This window comes from Anoplopoma fimbria, chromosome 12, assembly GCF_027596085.1.
Source record: "Anoplopoma fimbria isolate UVic2021 breed Golden Eagle Sablefish chromosome 12, Afim_UVic_2022, whole genome shotgun sequence".
Lineage (NCBI taxonomy): Eukaryota > Metazoa > Chordata > Actinopteri > Perciformes > Anoplopomatidae > Anoplopoma > Anoplopoma fimbria.
The window spans coordinates 1,731,511-1,749,650 of NC_072460.1; the positions used below are offsets into that span (position 1 = coordinate 1,731,511).

The 18,140-nt window shown below is 40.6% G+C and overlaps 1 protein-coding gene across 1 annotated transcript in view; it reads left to right on the forward strand.

The window, feature by feature from the left end:
- The first annotated feature begins 2,314 nt into the window (after positions 1–2,314).
- bsna (bassoon presynaptic cytomatrix protein a) overlaps positions 2,315–18,140 on the forward strand; it is an 87,706-nt gene continuing 71,880 nt past the window's right edge. Inside the window, 1 exon segment of the mRNA XM_054609851.1 lies at positions 2,315–2,914. Within this exon segment, the coding sequence (XP_054465826.1) occupies positions 2,315–2,914 (600 nt within the window).

Here is an 18,140-nt window from a genome sequence, read left to right on the forward strand (position 1 = left end):
CGCGTCTTTGCTTTGTTTGTAAATTTGTACACACAGTTTAACAGTCTGATTTTGACCAACAAGAGCGTTTTTCTGACCCGTTTAAAACAGACAAACACACAGGGTATCCTAAGGTCCACTTCCATTTCGAGAGCGTAAATAAAAATGTTGAAAAAGGTGAGATTCAACAAAGGACAAAAGAGAACATTGGGGCACTGAGTTCATGGTCAGTGCCGACTCAAAAGATAATAGAGAGTCAGAGAGGCAATAAAGAGAGGAGTGATTGAGAAAAGAGAGGGGGCTGTGTTCGAGAAAAAGAAGTTCATAGAGAGAAAGATTACAGAGGAGAAAAATAAATAGAATAGAAAAAGAGAAAAAAGTAGAAACATAGAGAGAGAGAGAGATTTTGTCACGGCCAGACTGTCCGCAAGAAGAATATCTTTCAGTGAGAGGCGAGGCAGTCTGGAACATTGTGACACAGTTCAGTAAATCAACATTTCCAATTTCTATGTGCACTAAGGTTGTATGTGTAGGCCCGGTGTGTTACACACACACCGAGCCTACTCATTCAACCAATGACAGCACAGACAATAGAGTACAATAGAATATAATAGTGACTATCATCCCCATGGTGATTGTGTGACTTCAACACTAGAGATTGCAGTTCTATAAACCATGTACTGGTGATCTTCCTCTAACCTTGACCAGGTAGCTTTGGTTGCCATAACGTAACCAGGCAGATCAGAATTACTCATATGAGGCATTTAATTGACCTATTTAATCAAAGAGTAGAACAGAAGAGAAAAATCTTCTTTGTCGAAACATCTTTTCTGTAGAACACTAGTAAAGCCAATAAGTTTGGGCGACTTAGAGTCGTCCGACAAATCAAGAGATAAACAGGGAACCTAAAATCTATAACAAACATCCCTTTAAGTGCTTTCAAAAAATGTGCGTGGAGGTCCCACGCGTCCAACTCAAACAGCTGTGCATGCATGTTACTTTTAACGCTTTTACATCACTCATCCGGGTGAGAGAGATATTCTTCGCGGAGTGATGTGAAAGTGCTCGCAAAAGCAATTTTGAGTAGCGTGCGCGGGACCTCTACACACGTGCGTGCGTGGATATCATTTGTGCTTGCGGATTCCGACATCTATTTGCCTTCATACTCAGTGTCATGTCAGTTATGGTCTGCTGTTTGAAACATCTCCCGATACTTTATTTACGTACCTCTGAAGAGTAGCAGGAGAATAAGATTTGCTTCCCCTTCAATTGTGTGTTTGTGTCTCCTGCCAGAAGTGTGCGCTCAATAAATATTGTCTAGGTGTGACTGTATGTGTCTTATTTTCTGCCTGAAGCGTATGTGTACGTGTCGCCTTTGACACACAGTAGAAATGTGTTTGTGTGTGTGTGTGCGTGGTCGGTCTTGCCCGGCCTGTTATTTTCCATTTTAATTGGTTGATGTCTGTGGTCTTTCCACGGCTCTCAGAAGCTACAGTGAATGAATCCGTAATTATTTTGCTGGTTTTTAAATGTTGTTTTTGGTGCTGGTTCTCTGGCAAATCCGAAGATAATTGAATTTGTTAAAATACAGTGACAATGGCCAGGCGACTTCTCCTGTAGTGCTTATTGATTTACAATAATGCATTCAATAAAGAAAATTCTTATATTAATACTGATGTTGCATCAACCAACGCAGCTTATTACATTTACTCTGCTCCTGCAGCAGAAAAATATAAATACTATGGCCAGGTTGCATTCAGCAATGAATTTGTAAGATACATTTTTAATAATACCCACAAAAACTGTTTTGAAAATAGAAAGTCAGAAAGGTTTCAGTACAGTTTGTTTAATTGCCAAAATAGCGAATCAATCTGTCCTAATTGAGAGTAGTTAAAACATTTTAGTTCTATCTCTCAAGATCTAAAGATTTCTTACCTGCAATCTTTGATTGTGTTGACTGAAAGCTATTGTTAGCAGGAAGCTAATGTCTGAGCTCATTGACTTTTTAATGTTTTAAGTTGACTTGGTTTAGAACGAAAAACCTCTAACTGTCATGTTATGTATTGTATCAATATCTAGTATGTAGTATGTGTGCAGTTGATAGCTACATAAATAAGTCCCATGCTTCAAGCTAATCCTTCAACAACATGTGGAGAAATCCAGAGACATGCTTACATCAATAACTGCTCATTTCATTAACGACATCTCTTTCTAAAACAAAGTCCTGGATACTCTTGACGATATAAAGACCTTCCGAACAATTCTACGTTTTCCAACTGTTTGGATGTTTTCAGTGTTGTAAGGACTTGCTTTGTCTCTCTCTTCCAGGGGTCCGATGGGTAGCCCCAAGCCTGGCATGCAACAAGGAGGCCACGGAGGAGGAGGAGGAATAGGTGGAATGGGAGGAGGAGGAATGGGAGGAATAGGTGGAGGAGGTATGGGAGGGATGGGAGTAGGAATAGGCGGAGGTGGAGGAGTAGGGTCCAGGGCTGGCGAGCCCTACCGCCTGGCCACTCACGAGACTCCGACTTCCCCCCGACATATGCAGTCAAGCCAGGGGCCCGGCATGGGGCATGGCCCCGGGTCTGGCCACGGGATGGGTCACGGTCCAGCTGGGTCCGGCATGGTGGGCCACGGAGGTCAGCCAAGTTCCGGTCAGCACGGCTCCCGTCGAAACCTCCAAGTGGACTTCAGCGGTTCGGGCGGCTCCAGGACAGGCCGGTCTCCCTCTGCGTCTCCTGATCGTGGCGTGACGCCCACCTCGCCCTACTCGGTGCCGCAGATCGCTCCAATGCCGAGAAGCAAACTGTGCCCAGTGTGCACCTCCACAGAGCTGTCCAACCCACCGGCTGTACCCAACTACAACACCTGCACCCAGTGCAAGGCCACCGTCTGTAACCAGTGTGGATTCAACCCCAACCCGCACCTCACTGAGGTAGGTCGTGTTTGACAAGGAGATGTATGTATGGCCTCATCTGTGTGTGTGTGTGTGTGTGTGTGTGTGTGTGTGTGTGTGTGCGGAACATTTTTCTTTTTCTTATGCCTGTCCTTACTTTGACACTGTAAATTAGTGCAACAATGGAAGATTGTTGTAGTTTACTGGAGGCATAAATGGAATCAATAATCAAATAATGTTGATTTATAGTGAGGGACTAAGCATTTGGGTATGAATAGAATTTAATCCTGTAGGCGGACAGAAGTCACAGTTGATTAATGTTTAAGCATAGGATGATAAACAACAAGGGGAAAGAATTTTAAGTTTATTCCAAAAGCATGCAACTAAAGTTTGAGTCTGGAAACAGGTCCAGCAGCGACAGACCCGATAACGAGTTTGTCTGGCCCGTTGCTCGAGTTGGCGAGGGAGGAGAGGTAAATAAATGATTTTGCTTTGGCTGTAGCTACTTTTGTTTTTTCGTGCCAATCATGCAGTTTTGACTTGAATGATATTGAATTGAAACGAGTGAATGAAGTGAACGAGTCATTGCAGAGAAAGTGAAGGAAGAAGTGAGAGGGATGGTTTGAGGGTTTGAGGGAGATAAATGAGTTCAGAGAGAGAGAGGGAGAAGGAGAAAATCAGTTTGAAAAAAATGCTGTTCCTTCTAAGGAATCCTTCTTTTTCTTGGTGAAAATCTGAAAATATTAGAACAGCAAGGTTGAACTATTTATACATTTATGAATGAAATTTAAAGAGTAAATATTAGAAAATGCATAAATGAGTAGAGGGATGAGCAAAAGTAACCATAGAAGCTGTGTGTGTGTGTGTGTGTGTGTGTGTGTGTGTGTGTGTGTGTGTGTGTGTGTGTGTGTGTGTGTGTGTGTATGACTTTGTACTGTAGGTCTTTGTCTGTATTTGTGATAGACAGGGAGTGTAAGGGCTCAGCAAGTGGCAGTAATTCCTTCCTGAGGCTCTGACAGAATCTCCATTAATTTGCCGAGGCAAGACAGACGGGTCGTGACTGTGTGACTGTGTGACTGTGTGTGTGTGTGTGTGTGTGTGTGTGTGTGTGTGTGTGTGTGTGTGTGTGTGTGTGTGTGTGTGTGTGTGTGTGTTTGAGTTCATTCGACTCCTCACAGGTGTGCAGTAAAGACAGGGATCCAAACACCACAGTGTTGTCATTCAGAAATATAGGGAAAAGAGACTGAGAAGTAAAAAAAAATAAAAATAATTAATGCAACTAAAGTTATTTGGAGATGGATGGAGAGATGAGGAGCAGGGTGGAGGTCAAGAGGCCCCCTTTGATTGAGAGGACGCTTCCCTTTGGTGACGGGTTCAAACCATCAGCCCTGGCGTCTGGTCTGGTGACAAATATCAAGTCTCAGCCTTCCTGGGCAGACAAGACAGACTTCAGACAGCAAACACAACCAGAAGCACGAGGCCACGTCTAATATATTAGCCATGCCGGCACCCATTGATTCCCACTGATGTCAGGTCCAGGGGCACACCATTGGCAGACAGCACGATAAACACTCTGCTGGATTAAACAAACAGACTGTGGTTGTGTTGTTGTGTCTCATTTTTAATTTGCTTCTGTGGGGGAGACTTTTGGCACCAGTATCATCCATGTGTACCTGATGCATCATTCCCGCTGATAGCCAATGCTAACAAATTAGCATCCGATAGTAAATGACTAATAACACCGATATATGGTGCTGGTTTACTTTACAACGATAGAGCTGTATCCCACGCTCTTTGCTCTGACACAGTGTCTCTTTAAGAGGTATATAAACGTTTTATTTAATAATCCTACGGTTACTTCCCAAGCGGCGGAATTTGACCCCCTGGGAGTGAGACCAGGCTGACCTGTCAAACAGGAGCGCTTGATTTTGCAAGTTGGATTTTGACACCAAAATCAAAGCAGGATGTCAGTTTCCAGAAAACGTTAAAAAGATAGCAGGTAATTTTAACAAGTCTTAGTCATTCTTAGCAGCACATGTCAGGACAGTTTTACTGGTTGTGAGTTCAAAGACGTCCTACTGAATGTACAGTAAGGAAGCTTATGTCTGGCTCATGTGGGATCATCTTTAATACCGAATTTTGATCACCTGCTTTTGCATGTGGTCCTGTGTGTGTGTGTGTGTGTTTTAGTGTGGGTGAGAGAGCGAGAGAGAGACAGTGAGTACTACAGGTTAATAATGGTGGATAATGCTAATGAAGTGGAGGGAGGGAGGAGTTGATAAGCCTCTGACTTAGGGATTTGACTGCACTTGTGATAGATTAAAACACACACACACAAACACACGTACACACACACTCATGTAGTCACCCTCCCTTGGCTCAGCCTAATTCATGCAAGAAGCCCGAGCAATAAATTGGTATGTTGATTAAATGAAGGAACCCAGAGGGATTTCCTGTAGGGCAAAATGGAAAACATAACATGAAATGCAACACAACAGCATTAAATCCAACCGCCGCCTACAACACTCTCTGTTCCTTTCACACATAATTGTATAGGAGGAGGGGAGACTTAATTTAAGATTTTTGGGTACTCTGCCTTTATGTCATTAAATATTTTCCTAAAACATAAATTAATTAAAAGTTTTAAATGCACACAAATGTGCATTGCACACAAAGCTCTGCTGCCTTTGACCCTGGACTCCAACATCTTGTACAGATTAATACTCTGGTCATGCCATTGTTTTTCTTCCCATGAATTATGGATTAGCTCTCTATTCCTATTAACATTCACTATCTTCTTCATTATTGTCTATGCTAATCAATGTTCTCTTAATCCTGATAATCTAATAAACACTACCACACTGCAAACCTTGTGACTCTCTGATGCCGTTAACATTACGGCTGTATGAGATGAAACACATTAGCATGCCATGTATCATTTTTTTTTTTTACAATGAAATAAGATATAAGATGTACAGACCTGGTGTTTTTAGCCTCTATGACTAAAAGTATTCATACATTTTAAAATGTATTTAAAAACTTAATTTTAGATGTCACAAATATCCCCACAGATCCCCTTCCCTCAGCTCAGTGGGGAAGAGGTCAAGCCTTGTTGTGTCTGCAGCTATGGATTAATACCAATGCTTAAACTGAACATTATCCTATTATCATATTATTATCACAGCTAATCAATGTACTGCATGTCCTGGTAATCTAATAAACAGTGCCAGGCTCCATATCCATCGTACTACGCTCTGATTCCATTTGCATCAGATAACATTTAGCAGACTTGGCCAGGCAAGCCAAAGCGAATACAGTATAAATAGGTCAGGTATCTTTCATTATGACTATTTAACAAGCACAAAGCCACATATGTTGTCCCCTCAGTCCATCCAAATCAAATTCTTCTTCTGGTTTAAACAAAACTTGATTGAATTAAATCAAAATCTCTGAAGAGATAGAGTTAAAAAAAAACCATTTAAAATAAGATAACTAAAAAGTCGGATAAAATTAGAATTTCTTTTCCAGTTACTATAGAGCTGTGTGTTGAGGGTCGACCACCCTGTTCTGTCTAACTCACAGATCATTATTGTATTAAATCGATGGCACTCTCTGTCCTAGTAATCTAATAAGCACTGCCAGCTCCATATCTTGTTACGTTCTGACGCCTCCTGCATCAGATAACATTTAGAAGACTAAACCAGGAGAGTGACACCAATTAGAAGGCCGAAGAGGAGGATCAGAGAGTTTATAGTCGATGTATCTGATTCAGTAAGGGTGGCATTTAGGAAGCGTGGCTTTCAGGGTAGTAATTGACCTTTGTGACATAATGAGTGATGTGATTGGTGGATATGTCTTACACTGAGTTCTACATATACTGCTCATTATAGTATCATAGGATAGGGCTTTACATTTTTGTATTTTTCTCAACCATGGATGTAAACAGTGAACTGAATACAGCGTTTCGGCCGCGTTCATAGAGAGGAAATTTGCTCAGTGGCGCATGAAGCCTACAAAGGTTACTTCCTTGGTATGAAATAACCCGAGTGATTGTATTGGGAGTTGTTTACCTCAAAAACGTGTCCGCTGTCACAAACTTCTGTTTCCCAATTTAAGTCTATGGGAAAATGTTTGGACACCAATTCAAATTGGCTTCAAAGCCTGGTGCTCATTCATGGGGCTAACTGTCCTTGCATACATGTACAGTAAAATATTTAAAATGTGTATTTAAGACATTTATAAAGACTGCAGCCCCAAAATACTCTCCTACCGTGATTCAAGGTGGTTTTGAGGGCCTCCCTAAGAGTTTCTCCACGTTTAGCTGAGAACTCAGGCTGTTGAAGCAAAATACAAAATTATAGTCAGACATAGTAAAGTTCACTTGACAACTCAGGAGATGCATCAAAGGAGCATAGCTACACTAATCACATGTAGGTGTAATGGTCCTCGAAATATCATTGATGAAAAGGGTTACGCCTGCACACATTGACTCTAAATCACACCTTCAGCCATTTTGAACCAAGTTGGATCTTTATTGCCCACTAAACATGTCACTTTGATTGAAGGAAAAGTCTTTCAAAAAATAATCCTTTACCAAACTGCTCATAATCACTGAGACAGGTTTTTATTCATGGTAGCAGCTCTATAGATGGCAATGTTGGTCCGTCAGTCGTTCAGGCCGCTGCTTTGGTCCAGACTGAGAATATCAACTGGATGGATTGCTATGACATTTGGTACAGATATCCATGGTGCCCTCATTTTTCCTCTAGCGCCACCCTGACGTTTTGAGCAAAATGTCATTACAACTATAGGAACTATGAATTGTTATAACTTTTGTAATACCTTACATTTTTTATCTAGCACCAGCATCAGGTCCAAATGTCTCTTTGTCTAATATTTTGGTTTATGAACAAATATCTACAAATCTAATGGTATTCCCATCAACCACAGCTGTACCATTTGTTTTTTGCTAATCAGCAAATGCTAAAGTAGGATGGTGAACATGTTATAAACATTATACCTGCTTAACCAGCGACACAGTTAAAGTATTGTGTCGTTTTATTTAAAAAATACTTCTATTTTTGAGACTTGAATCCTCTGTGTTTTGCAAACTCACAGGTAGCATTTTTTCATTCCACAATGGATTAGTAGCATCTTGGAATGAACCGGATGAACCTTTTTTCACTTGATGCATTCATGTGTGCTGTGTGCTGCCGTCGTCTGTTGAGCACCTTAAAATGATAAACCCCGAGTGTTGTAGCTCTCATGAATATGGATGAGGGATACTGAAACACCCACATGCCATGTATTTGCAACTCATTTATACGAGTTATTCAATCCTTGAGAAAGTACACCTGGGGAAGATGCTGATGCTTTGGCGGTGCATATTTGAATACCGGCTGTGAAAATGATGTCTGGAAGGCTGGAGGTTGTCATCTTTTCCAGACGTTCTCGAATTGTGAAATCAATTTCAACAATCAATTGTGATTTTGTGTACCACAGCTGTATAATAAGTCCCCCACTGCTCACCTTCTCTCAGCTCTGGAGACTGAAATAATCTCATAAACGTATCTCAGGTTTAGTGAGCAAAGTCTTGGACAACATTACTTTATAACAGATACTAATAATGGCTTATAATCCAATGTAAATGAATACATTTACAGAAATATATTTTAGAAATTGGAAGGCTCAAAAGGCAAATTAGCGTCATATAATTAGCTTCCCCCTCTACTACCTTTGCCTTTGCTTCAGCCCGGTGTTGTATTAATGCACAATTCAGACGTTCAAATCTTACAATTAACATAAATTAACTGAAACTCTTTGAGTGTGTTCACCTCCGTGGATCAGATTGAATTGAAGATTATTTCAGCAACTCATATTATGAGTAAAACCAAAGGATTTAATTCGGTTGACATTGTACTGTAAGTCATTTATTGCAATAGCAAATAATGTGTTTCAAGGTAGTGACTATAGGCAGGGAAGTAATGGATCAACTCTAATTTCAAAGTTTGAATTAGTTATAATCATGATTTGCAGTTCACTGAGTTTAAGTTGAATATTTTGATAGTGTCAATATGATACCAAAACACATCTTTTTACAATATCTTCAAACATGTTTTTTCTATAAAAACCCTTTGCCTAAATTAGGTCTAAAACAAAAGCAAAATGATGCGCTGCTTTTCCTCTATGGATATGTTGATTGTTGTTGACTTAATGACAAGATTTGCATCCACTGAGATTTACCTGCTTTCAGTCTGAAAGACAGAAAACACATTAGCAGCTTAAGGTCGTGCATACTGATGCATCGATGTATCGTTTTTGCTCCTGTTTATATTTTTTGAAGCAAAGCTACAGAGCCCCATGCATAGTGTGAACCTTGATGCAAATATGTTGATAAAAGTGACTTTATAAGCCATTAGTGAAGGGAATTTAATTCATGCCATTTGGTGGAGGCTTTTATCCAAAGTGCTTCAGCGAGCTGCGCAGTGGAAATGGAAACTCTTTCTGATCACCACAAAGTAACAAGTAAGCTGATATGAGAAAAGAAACAATTGTAAATGATTATTACATGGTTTTGATTTCAGTGTGGCAGCACGGTAACCTTTGCTACTCTATATATTGTGCACCAAAATGTTTTTACTCATTACGTCTTCATTAAAAACACATTAGTGCTTTTTATTCCACAAAAGCAACTTTTTTTTTTACAAACTTTAAACACATTACTCTCTGTGTACCAGACATTAATTCAAACTGCAAATGTAAAATGTTTCACGAGGTCGGTATCGTAGCAGTTAAACAGATACTGTATGCAGTAAAATGGAATGAAAGTGGTGAATTGGACAACATCGAGTGCTTTGATGTACATAGGTTGATGCACCTGCTCCTAGAAAACGACACAGCTGCCAGAGGCTTACAGTTAATTCCAATGAACAAAAAAAAGAGAAACCAACAAAAACAATATAGCAAAGTTTATGAATGTTGCAGTTGGTATTGCTACCTGCATCTATCTCTATATTACCTTTTGTAACGGCAATACCGTTTGTCATCTAAGCTGTCTGGCAGCACGTCTTCCTCCCAACCTGTTTGAGGTTCAACAGACTGTGAACAAATTTTAGACTCAGCATGCACATTGGGCTGCTAATAGAAATGTGCGTCTGTGAGTGTGCCGGATTAATTAGTTTTCTGAGAAATCTGCAGATTGTGCTTTTCTGTTCCCTCCTCTCAGATGTTACCTCCTGCCTGTCACAGACTTTTCACCACAATGTGTGCGACTTCATTGTGTTCAATGACAGACATGTGACCACTTTAAGGTTTTGCATTTATCTTATCATCATTATGCTCTTATTACCAGCCCTGACAGCAAGTGGCTGGTATGATTTTCAACTTGTGAGTCTGTGTGTGAGTCTGTCTGTCTGTCTGTCATCATTTTTTTACATGTAAAAGGTTCGTAGAGTGTAAAACCTGAAGTCCACGCCTAAAAGGAGTTACCCTCCCCCCCAGAAGCTCCTGAGCTGCCTGAAACGGCTCCATTGAATTCTTCTGTAACTTTATGAGGTCATAATGTTACAGAAGTGACGTACAACTCCTTCCGGCTGATTTGGCTCTCAAACAACAAAAGAGAGAGACGGAGGAAGAGTTTTTTGAAATGTAAAATGTTGAACAATCACAACAGAGCGGGCAAGCTGACCAATCAGAGCAGACTTTGCTTTCTGGAGGGAGGAGCTACAACAGAGCGTTTCAGAGAGAGGGTGAGAAGAGGTGCTGCAGGACAGCCAGGGTGAGAAAAACAAGGAGGATTATGAGCATTAACGCATGTAAACATGTTGTAACTGTAACTTGAGATAAAAATATGCACCCGGAAAATAACATAATAGGGCCTGTTTAAAAGATAAAAATTAACACCAGACAGCGTTACATGTCTTCAAACATTATTGCCGTTCCAAACTATTAGTATGTAAATGTCATTTCTGGGAGGGGGTGACTATAGTATATTATTTGTATTTGTAAATGATCCTGTTTGTGAAGTTATTGATATGTCTTGTTGTGAGTTCTGCTATATTAGTCACAGTGTTCCTTTTCACTCTCTCACTCCTTGATTTACACTGTGACTTTTCAAATTCTGTGTTAACGAATAAAAAAGAGACTACGAGAGAAAATGTGTTACAGTGCGAGAAAACAGTAGAGACACTGACAGAGACAGCTACAGCAGGGGAGACGGAGTGAGAGAAAAGATAAGAAGGCAGAGAAAAAAAGGAGAAAGTGATGAAACAAGGTTTAAAAAAAGGAGGGGTGATAGACAGGTACACGGATATGGACAGATTTACAATGATAGGACCGCAGACAACAGCACATTATCACCCCCGCTGAGGTCTGATATGGAGAACGTTCCAGCCCATTTCCCTTTTGAGCTATTGCATTACTCCATCACAGCTAATTAAACCTCTCAGTTGTAGGTCGCACACACTCAAAAACTGCAAAAAGCAATATAATCATCATTACCAGCGGCCCATTGCACCAGCTAAACATACGTTTTTTCTCAAGCTTGGGTTCAATTTCCACACTTAACGATATGCTGATATAAGTTAGTTTGATACTAAAGCCGAGGCGATGTTTGGTTGCACCACAGAGACGTTAAGGTTCATCTCAACGGCTAAAAATAGAGAACGTTAATCACCAAACAACAACAACACAAAAGGTACATAAAAAAGAACAAAGCATTTTAATAAGGTTGATTTTAACTGTCCAGGTTTTGAAATGATCCTGTAGCCAAATAATAATAGCAGACACACAAAAGCAGGATGTATAAATCCGTCATCATGAGTAGCAAAAGGGTGTAATCTATAATGAAACGTGTCGTTAACGCCAGTTTATCAGCCGGTATAATTCGCTCTTCCTCATCTTAGTTATCCCACCTTTCAAAACAATGCGCTACGATCAACCACTGTTTTATGGAGGACTTAACATCCACTATGGGCTAGGTTTATAATTAGATCAATTGTAAACGTATGCCTCCGAAATATGGAACTATTTCAGAAATGTTAGTAGCTCTTAAACTCTTACTTAAATTAGAAATGATGTTCAAACTAGGCTATGTTTGAACGTACGCATAGCTGGTGCAACCCAGTGCAGAACTTTACATGGTCTTTACTGATGCCTTATGCAAACCAAAAAGTAATCTACAGTGAAATAATACTCTTGTACAGTTACAGCTTATTTAACCATAATGATAATGTTCAAGAGTGTGTGTGGCCCCAATGCTGGCCCGCCTTTTCCTGATAGTGCTCCTGCTGATTATAATGATAAAAATAATACTGCTAATGACACAGGTTACAGGAATGACACTTTGGTAATTACCTCTTACATTTCTCGCTTACAACGTGATATATTTTTCACCCTTGTGTCAGTTTTCCCTTAGAGGAATTGAACCGATCGCTAATGAAGCCCAAACACAATGAAGGTTTCTTCTTTAATGACGGGCATGACCGCATCGACCTAAATGAGAGGGTGTATTTTCATCACCGCAGACGAATGATAATGATCATAATTCAGACGACACCTAGAACTGAGATAAACATAGTGGCTGGTGCCAGCTCATCACTGCTCCATTGTCTCTCACCTTTCTTGAGTACCAACTGCTGCCCCTTTTATATATAGTTTCAGAACAAACTTTATATATATAAAAAAACTTTATTTAAAAGGGCTTACAGGAGGCCTACAGTAAAAATTGGAGTTAGGTTTTTCAATATTGAACCGAACCACGATCTCTCCTCCAAAAAATGTCTCTTTGTGATGCGCTACAACAGAAACCAAGCCTTTAGAGTTTTATTTGGTGATTTTCCACACAGCGTCATCATATTGTCAATAGTAACTAAATGGCTCCTGAGGAAGCCCCAACTCAAAAGCTGCAGGAGCTCCATCGGCAAAAATCAAGTCAAATGTATTACAGTTCCAAAAAAGAGCTCGTCTGTTCAACTGCAAATTATTATTGGCAGCCTCTTTCACACAGTTTGAACTGACTGGAAGCTTACCTACCAATAACAGTAATCCTAATTGAGATGCAGGGAACACTGGCTTGGGTGAAATCATACTGCAGACCTTGAAAGCAGCTGCAGATAGCTTATATTAGTCATTAGTAGGTTTGTGTGCTGCCAGTGAGAATTTAAAGCGATTGCCTGAATCCTGACATGTAATTAGGTTTCATTTTAACTGGTGAACGTAATCACCGCTCAACTTTGCTGAAATGTGGGCAAAGCATTTTTCAAGCAGTGTTGGAAATGATCCTTTTCTCCGTCTTCACCAAAGAAACAACAGAGCACAGCTTTTTCTATTTCAGTCCATCATTCTCCGTCTTTCCTTTCTTCTTGTAATTCTTGTCATTTTAGGTCCTATTTTTTTCCTTCCTTCTCTCTACCTTTCATCCACCTCGTCCTCCTTTCTGTCTGCCCCTCACTTTCTCCATCTGCTCTTCTTTAGTTTCTCTCTCCCCTCTTTCCCTCTCTCCTTCTCTGCGGTAGAGGAAGCAGTCTGTCATGCATGGCTGTCCGTGAGTGAGCGGCGAATCAAAAGCCCCAGCGCCGGCATAAACCTCCGCCAAGCAGCAGAAATCCTATTTGAAAGCCTCCAGATGCACTGACAGCTCAGTGGAGATGAACACACACACACACACACACACACACACACACACACACACACACACACACACACACACACACACACACACACACACACACACGCACACACGTGTGCATGCTGTATGTATCTTCCTATATAAGGGAACTAACACACATTCTCACATGCACAGTATGGACTCACATTTGCTGTAAAATAGTACCAAAGAACATATCGCATTGTTCTGTATACTGACAAAGAACGACTCAATGAACAGATTAATATGGTTAGTCAGTAAATAAATTAATTTGGTTTATTATCAATCCAACAAAAAAAACTTTAGCATCACCCCATCGAAGGCCTCACCAGTGTTCAGCTCTCTACTGCCACGTTTTTCTTTAATCTCTTCCTTTTTTCAGGCCTGTTGTTTCAGCCTGTAAGATATTTTTATGTTTTGAAGAGCTGACAATGCATACAAAATGGAGGAGGGACATTTTTCCCTAACCTTGACCATCAATGCTCCTGTTGTCTTAAAAGTTGTGCATTTACCATGCAGTATTAGCTGGTGTGAGCTTATTTAAATAGTATGGATCTGCTTTAGCTAGGTAATACTATCGTTTTCTGTTAACACTTTTCGTCCTGCACACTTATTAAATCTTTAGTTTGATGTTTTGTGAGCAATCTCTAAAATCATGAGAAGGCTGACTCAGGGTTGGAGCACTAAAGCAGAAGATAAGTTTGCTAACGTAGCTCCCTAGCTCACACCATCTGTTAACCACAGAGAAGACTTTTGAGCAGTCACGTATGCCGGTCTATAGATTCATTTACCGTCTATATGTCATTTTCAATGATGTTCAGACATGATGCACCGTGGCGAGCTCGCCTGTGTGTGTGTGTGTGTGTGTGTGTGTGTGTGTGTGTGTGTGTGTGAAACAGCTGGGCACACACATCTGGCACGGTGCCACAGGCCCCGGGTCTGTGTGTGTCCGGCTGAGTGATTACAGAGAATGAGGGAAAGCAGTCAAAGGAGTATTTAAAACGTATCAATAGAGAATCGATTCGTTATCTGATCGGAGCTTAATGATGACCAGATCAAAATGCGTCAATCAAAAGAAAACAGAAGGCAAGACATTTACAACACAACAACATTCGAATTTCAGCACCTCTGAATGGATATAGCGCCTCTTGTATTTCATTTCTTTTTACGTTTTATAATGAATGGGTCTATCTAAAGCATAAAATAAACCAAAACTGACATCCATATTCCAAAAACATTCCTACCATTTTCACCAGGCTAGCGACCCTTTTTTTCAGTCTTTTCACATTCTCCATGGATCAATGTAAGAACAAAAGTGCACCACAGCCAGGAGAAAGTCATTATTAAAATACACAACGTAAATTAATTAATACAATAAAAACTTTAATAAACAATTAAATGCGATTTTGCCAACACAGTTAATATATCTTCACAGTATCTTTACCAAACTGTGTGCTGTCATTAGGCCTGTAGTGAACAGGGAACCTTACTGCATCTCTTTAGAACAATAAATGTACAAGATTTCATCACCGACCAACAGGTTGAATTTAAAGGCTCACAGAATCACAAAGCCATGCTGCTGAGGATGACCACACTTTAAACTGTCTTTACACAGTTATGTAAGACACGTTCATCTGTGACTCTTTCTGACTATGAGTAGCCTCAGCAGGAATACCACCTCTAACTCAGTCACTCAGAAGCACTTTTCTTTTTTGAAAATAACTCCGCCTCACTTGACATTCTTTTACTCCCCTTTGTCCCCCCCAGTACTCTGAGCTCTCATTTCTTTATTTGACTATCCTATTTCCTCTTATTTTTCTTCCTGACATTCCTTCCTGACACCTTCCTGAAGCTGTTCTTCCTTCCTACCTGACACCTCTATACTCTCTTCCTGCTAATAGTTTTCAGACCTTGACAGGCCAACACAACTATCGCCATGGAAACTGGGGGATCCACGGTGAAGGTCACTGTATCTATAACATGCGTGGATGCTTAGATGGCGGTTATTGCTGTATGTTTCCATGTGTGAAGCTCTGTGGGCATGTTGGGATGTCAAGATAAATGTGCTGGGAGACACTGTGATGGTTACAGCTTTACGACGGTCTCCAGGGGACACGAACTGCACACTGTAACACGGAAACACACATGCATGCATCAGGCACAACATGACTAGAACTCATCAAGTATTTAGATAAGAACATTTACCAGCCGTCTCTTTTCTGTATCTCTGTTTTTATATCTTCACATAGCTGGCTCAGTTTACTCCTGCCTGGTCAATGAGTCGGTTGTTTGAGATATTATGCATATCAATGAGAATTCCTAGAAATGCCAAATGGCATGTTTTTCAACTTCTCTAGTCCTCTCCGTTGTAGTGGAATACATTTCCCACTAAATAGCAGATATGGGTAATGGGAACTGTGTGTGTGTGTGTGTGTGTGTGTGTGTGTGTGTGTGTGTGTGTGTGTGTGTGTGTGTGTCACACTGTACGGCCAGTTTAGGATTATCTCATAATATAGCCCAGCATGATAGCTGCCCTGTGTGTTTGTGTTTTTGCCTGTTCTGCCTCTCCAACCTGGCTCTGGTTGAAGCCCAGCCCGCCTGGCAGAGGAAGCTACCGGAGATACAGAAATAGAGCAAGAAAAAAAAAAAGATCGGACTCTACAGCCAGGTTTTGTTTTCTTGCAGTGAGTGCAAGTAAAATCTTGCTCACATATGTAACAGCAGAAGATTTCCAATACTTGAGAAGGAATATATTTTTAGAGGATGAAGGATTTTTTATATTTTCGATTAAAACAATTTAACCATTAGAGGATGACTTTTATCACCGGATTTTGACTATATATTGTTTATATTGACATTAAAATAATATTGTGCTAATATAAAAAAAATTGTCCACATTCCCGATCTTAAACCTTAAGCTTTTTTATTTTTTTAAATTCTATTTATGTTTTTTTCTTGCGACTTCTGCCTCTTCTTTCCCACCGTCGTGAGACGACCGAGCCTTTATTTTTGTACTTTGTTTTACATTACATGTGAGTAATAGAATCTCTAGCAAAAAACTTAGACAGCCATTCTAACCTCAGTATTTGTTATAATATACATTTTGATCAGATATCTGAGGGAGTCTCTCTGCCGTCTTTACAAAAGAAGGCTTTTCTCCTATCTGTTGTACCTCCTTTTACTCCTCTCCTCACCTTACCTTTAGTAAATGCCCTCATGTCTCCTTATCACCCCCTCCTCCCTGTTTTTTCTTGTGTCTTATGTTCTTGCCCTTTCTCTCTCACCTTATCTCTTTCTCTCTCTCTCTCTCCTTGCTCTTCTGATTCCTCTTCTGAGGTGTGCAGCAGAAATGGGGGAGGAATGGGAGTTATCTTTCTGCATGTATGGTGAGGATCAGGTCTATTCGGGGAAGTAGGGTGGTATGTGGGACGAAAAAGGGGGAGAAAGCTGGAGGGACGGGGATTCTCACTCCACATGCATTAATCATGAGAGCAGAGCAGCAGAGAGGCTCCAAGCAAGAAGCACACACCTGGACACACACACACACACACACACACACACACACACACACACACACACACACACACACACACACACACACACACACACACACACACACACTGCACATTACACTTCTGCATTAACACACACACAAACACACATACTCATTAACGCACGCTAAATAAACATGCAAACATCCAGACACAGGCATATAGTCAACTCACATTGACACACATGCATGTGCACACGCTCACACACACACACACACACACACACACACACACACACACACACACACACACACACACACACACACACACACACACACACACACACACACACACACAAAAAAAATGCAGCTGCAAGCCCAGCAGTTCAGACCCGGGAATTTATAATGAGTTGCTTTAAATGATTAATGCCTCTGGCTGGCACTCACAGATACCTGCAGATGGAATGACAGACAGACAGACAGACAGACAGACAGACAGACAGACAGACAGACAGACAGACAGACAGACAGACAGACAGACAAAATGATGTAAAGAAGGGATGGATGTGAGAATTTTACATAACCCAGAGTTGCTTGATTCAGTGTTTATGCAACAAATATTGCTCAATGCATCTTTAATTATTACTTATTATAATTTCAGGGTTTCCAGGAAAGGTCTTGTGAAATATATTGACTGTGTCTCCTCAATGACCCCAGCTTATTTCAGTCTGTGAATATGTTTTCAACAAATCCTGGGTCAATGAAATCCTCCAATTTAAATGACAAAACACATAGTTTGTTTGCCCTTTAACGTCAAAGTCATGCTTCAGAAAAAACAACACTGACTATTGGTAGTGAATTGAAGACAAACAGTCTCTTGTCTCTTGTGTTAAAGAACTCATTCTTACAGCCGCTATAGGTTTTGTTGCTGTTTTGTGGCGTTTGCTGAGACGGCTGATGCTGTTGTTTTTCTTGGGAGGACAGTCATATCAGTCAGTCAACTACCTGTCAGCTGAGAAAAACAGTTTAAGGACACAGACAGTCTCTGTCACATATCTCTCATCCACACATATCCACACTTTTGATCATCCTCCCCCTCCGAAACCAGACTCAAACGCATGCAGAAGCCA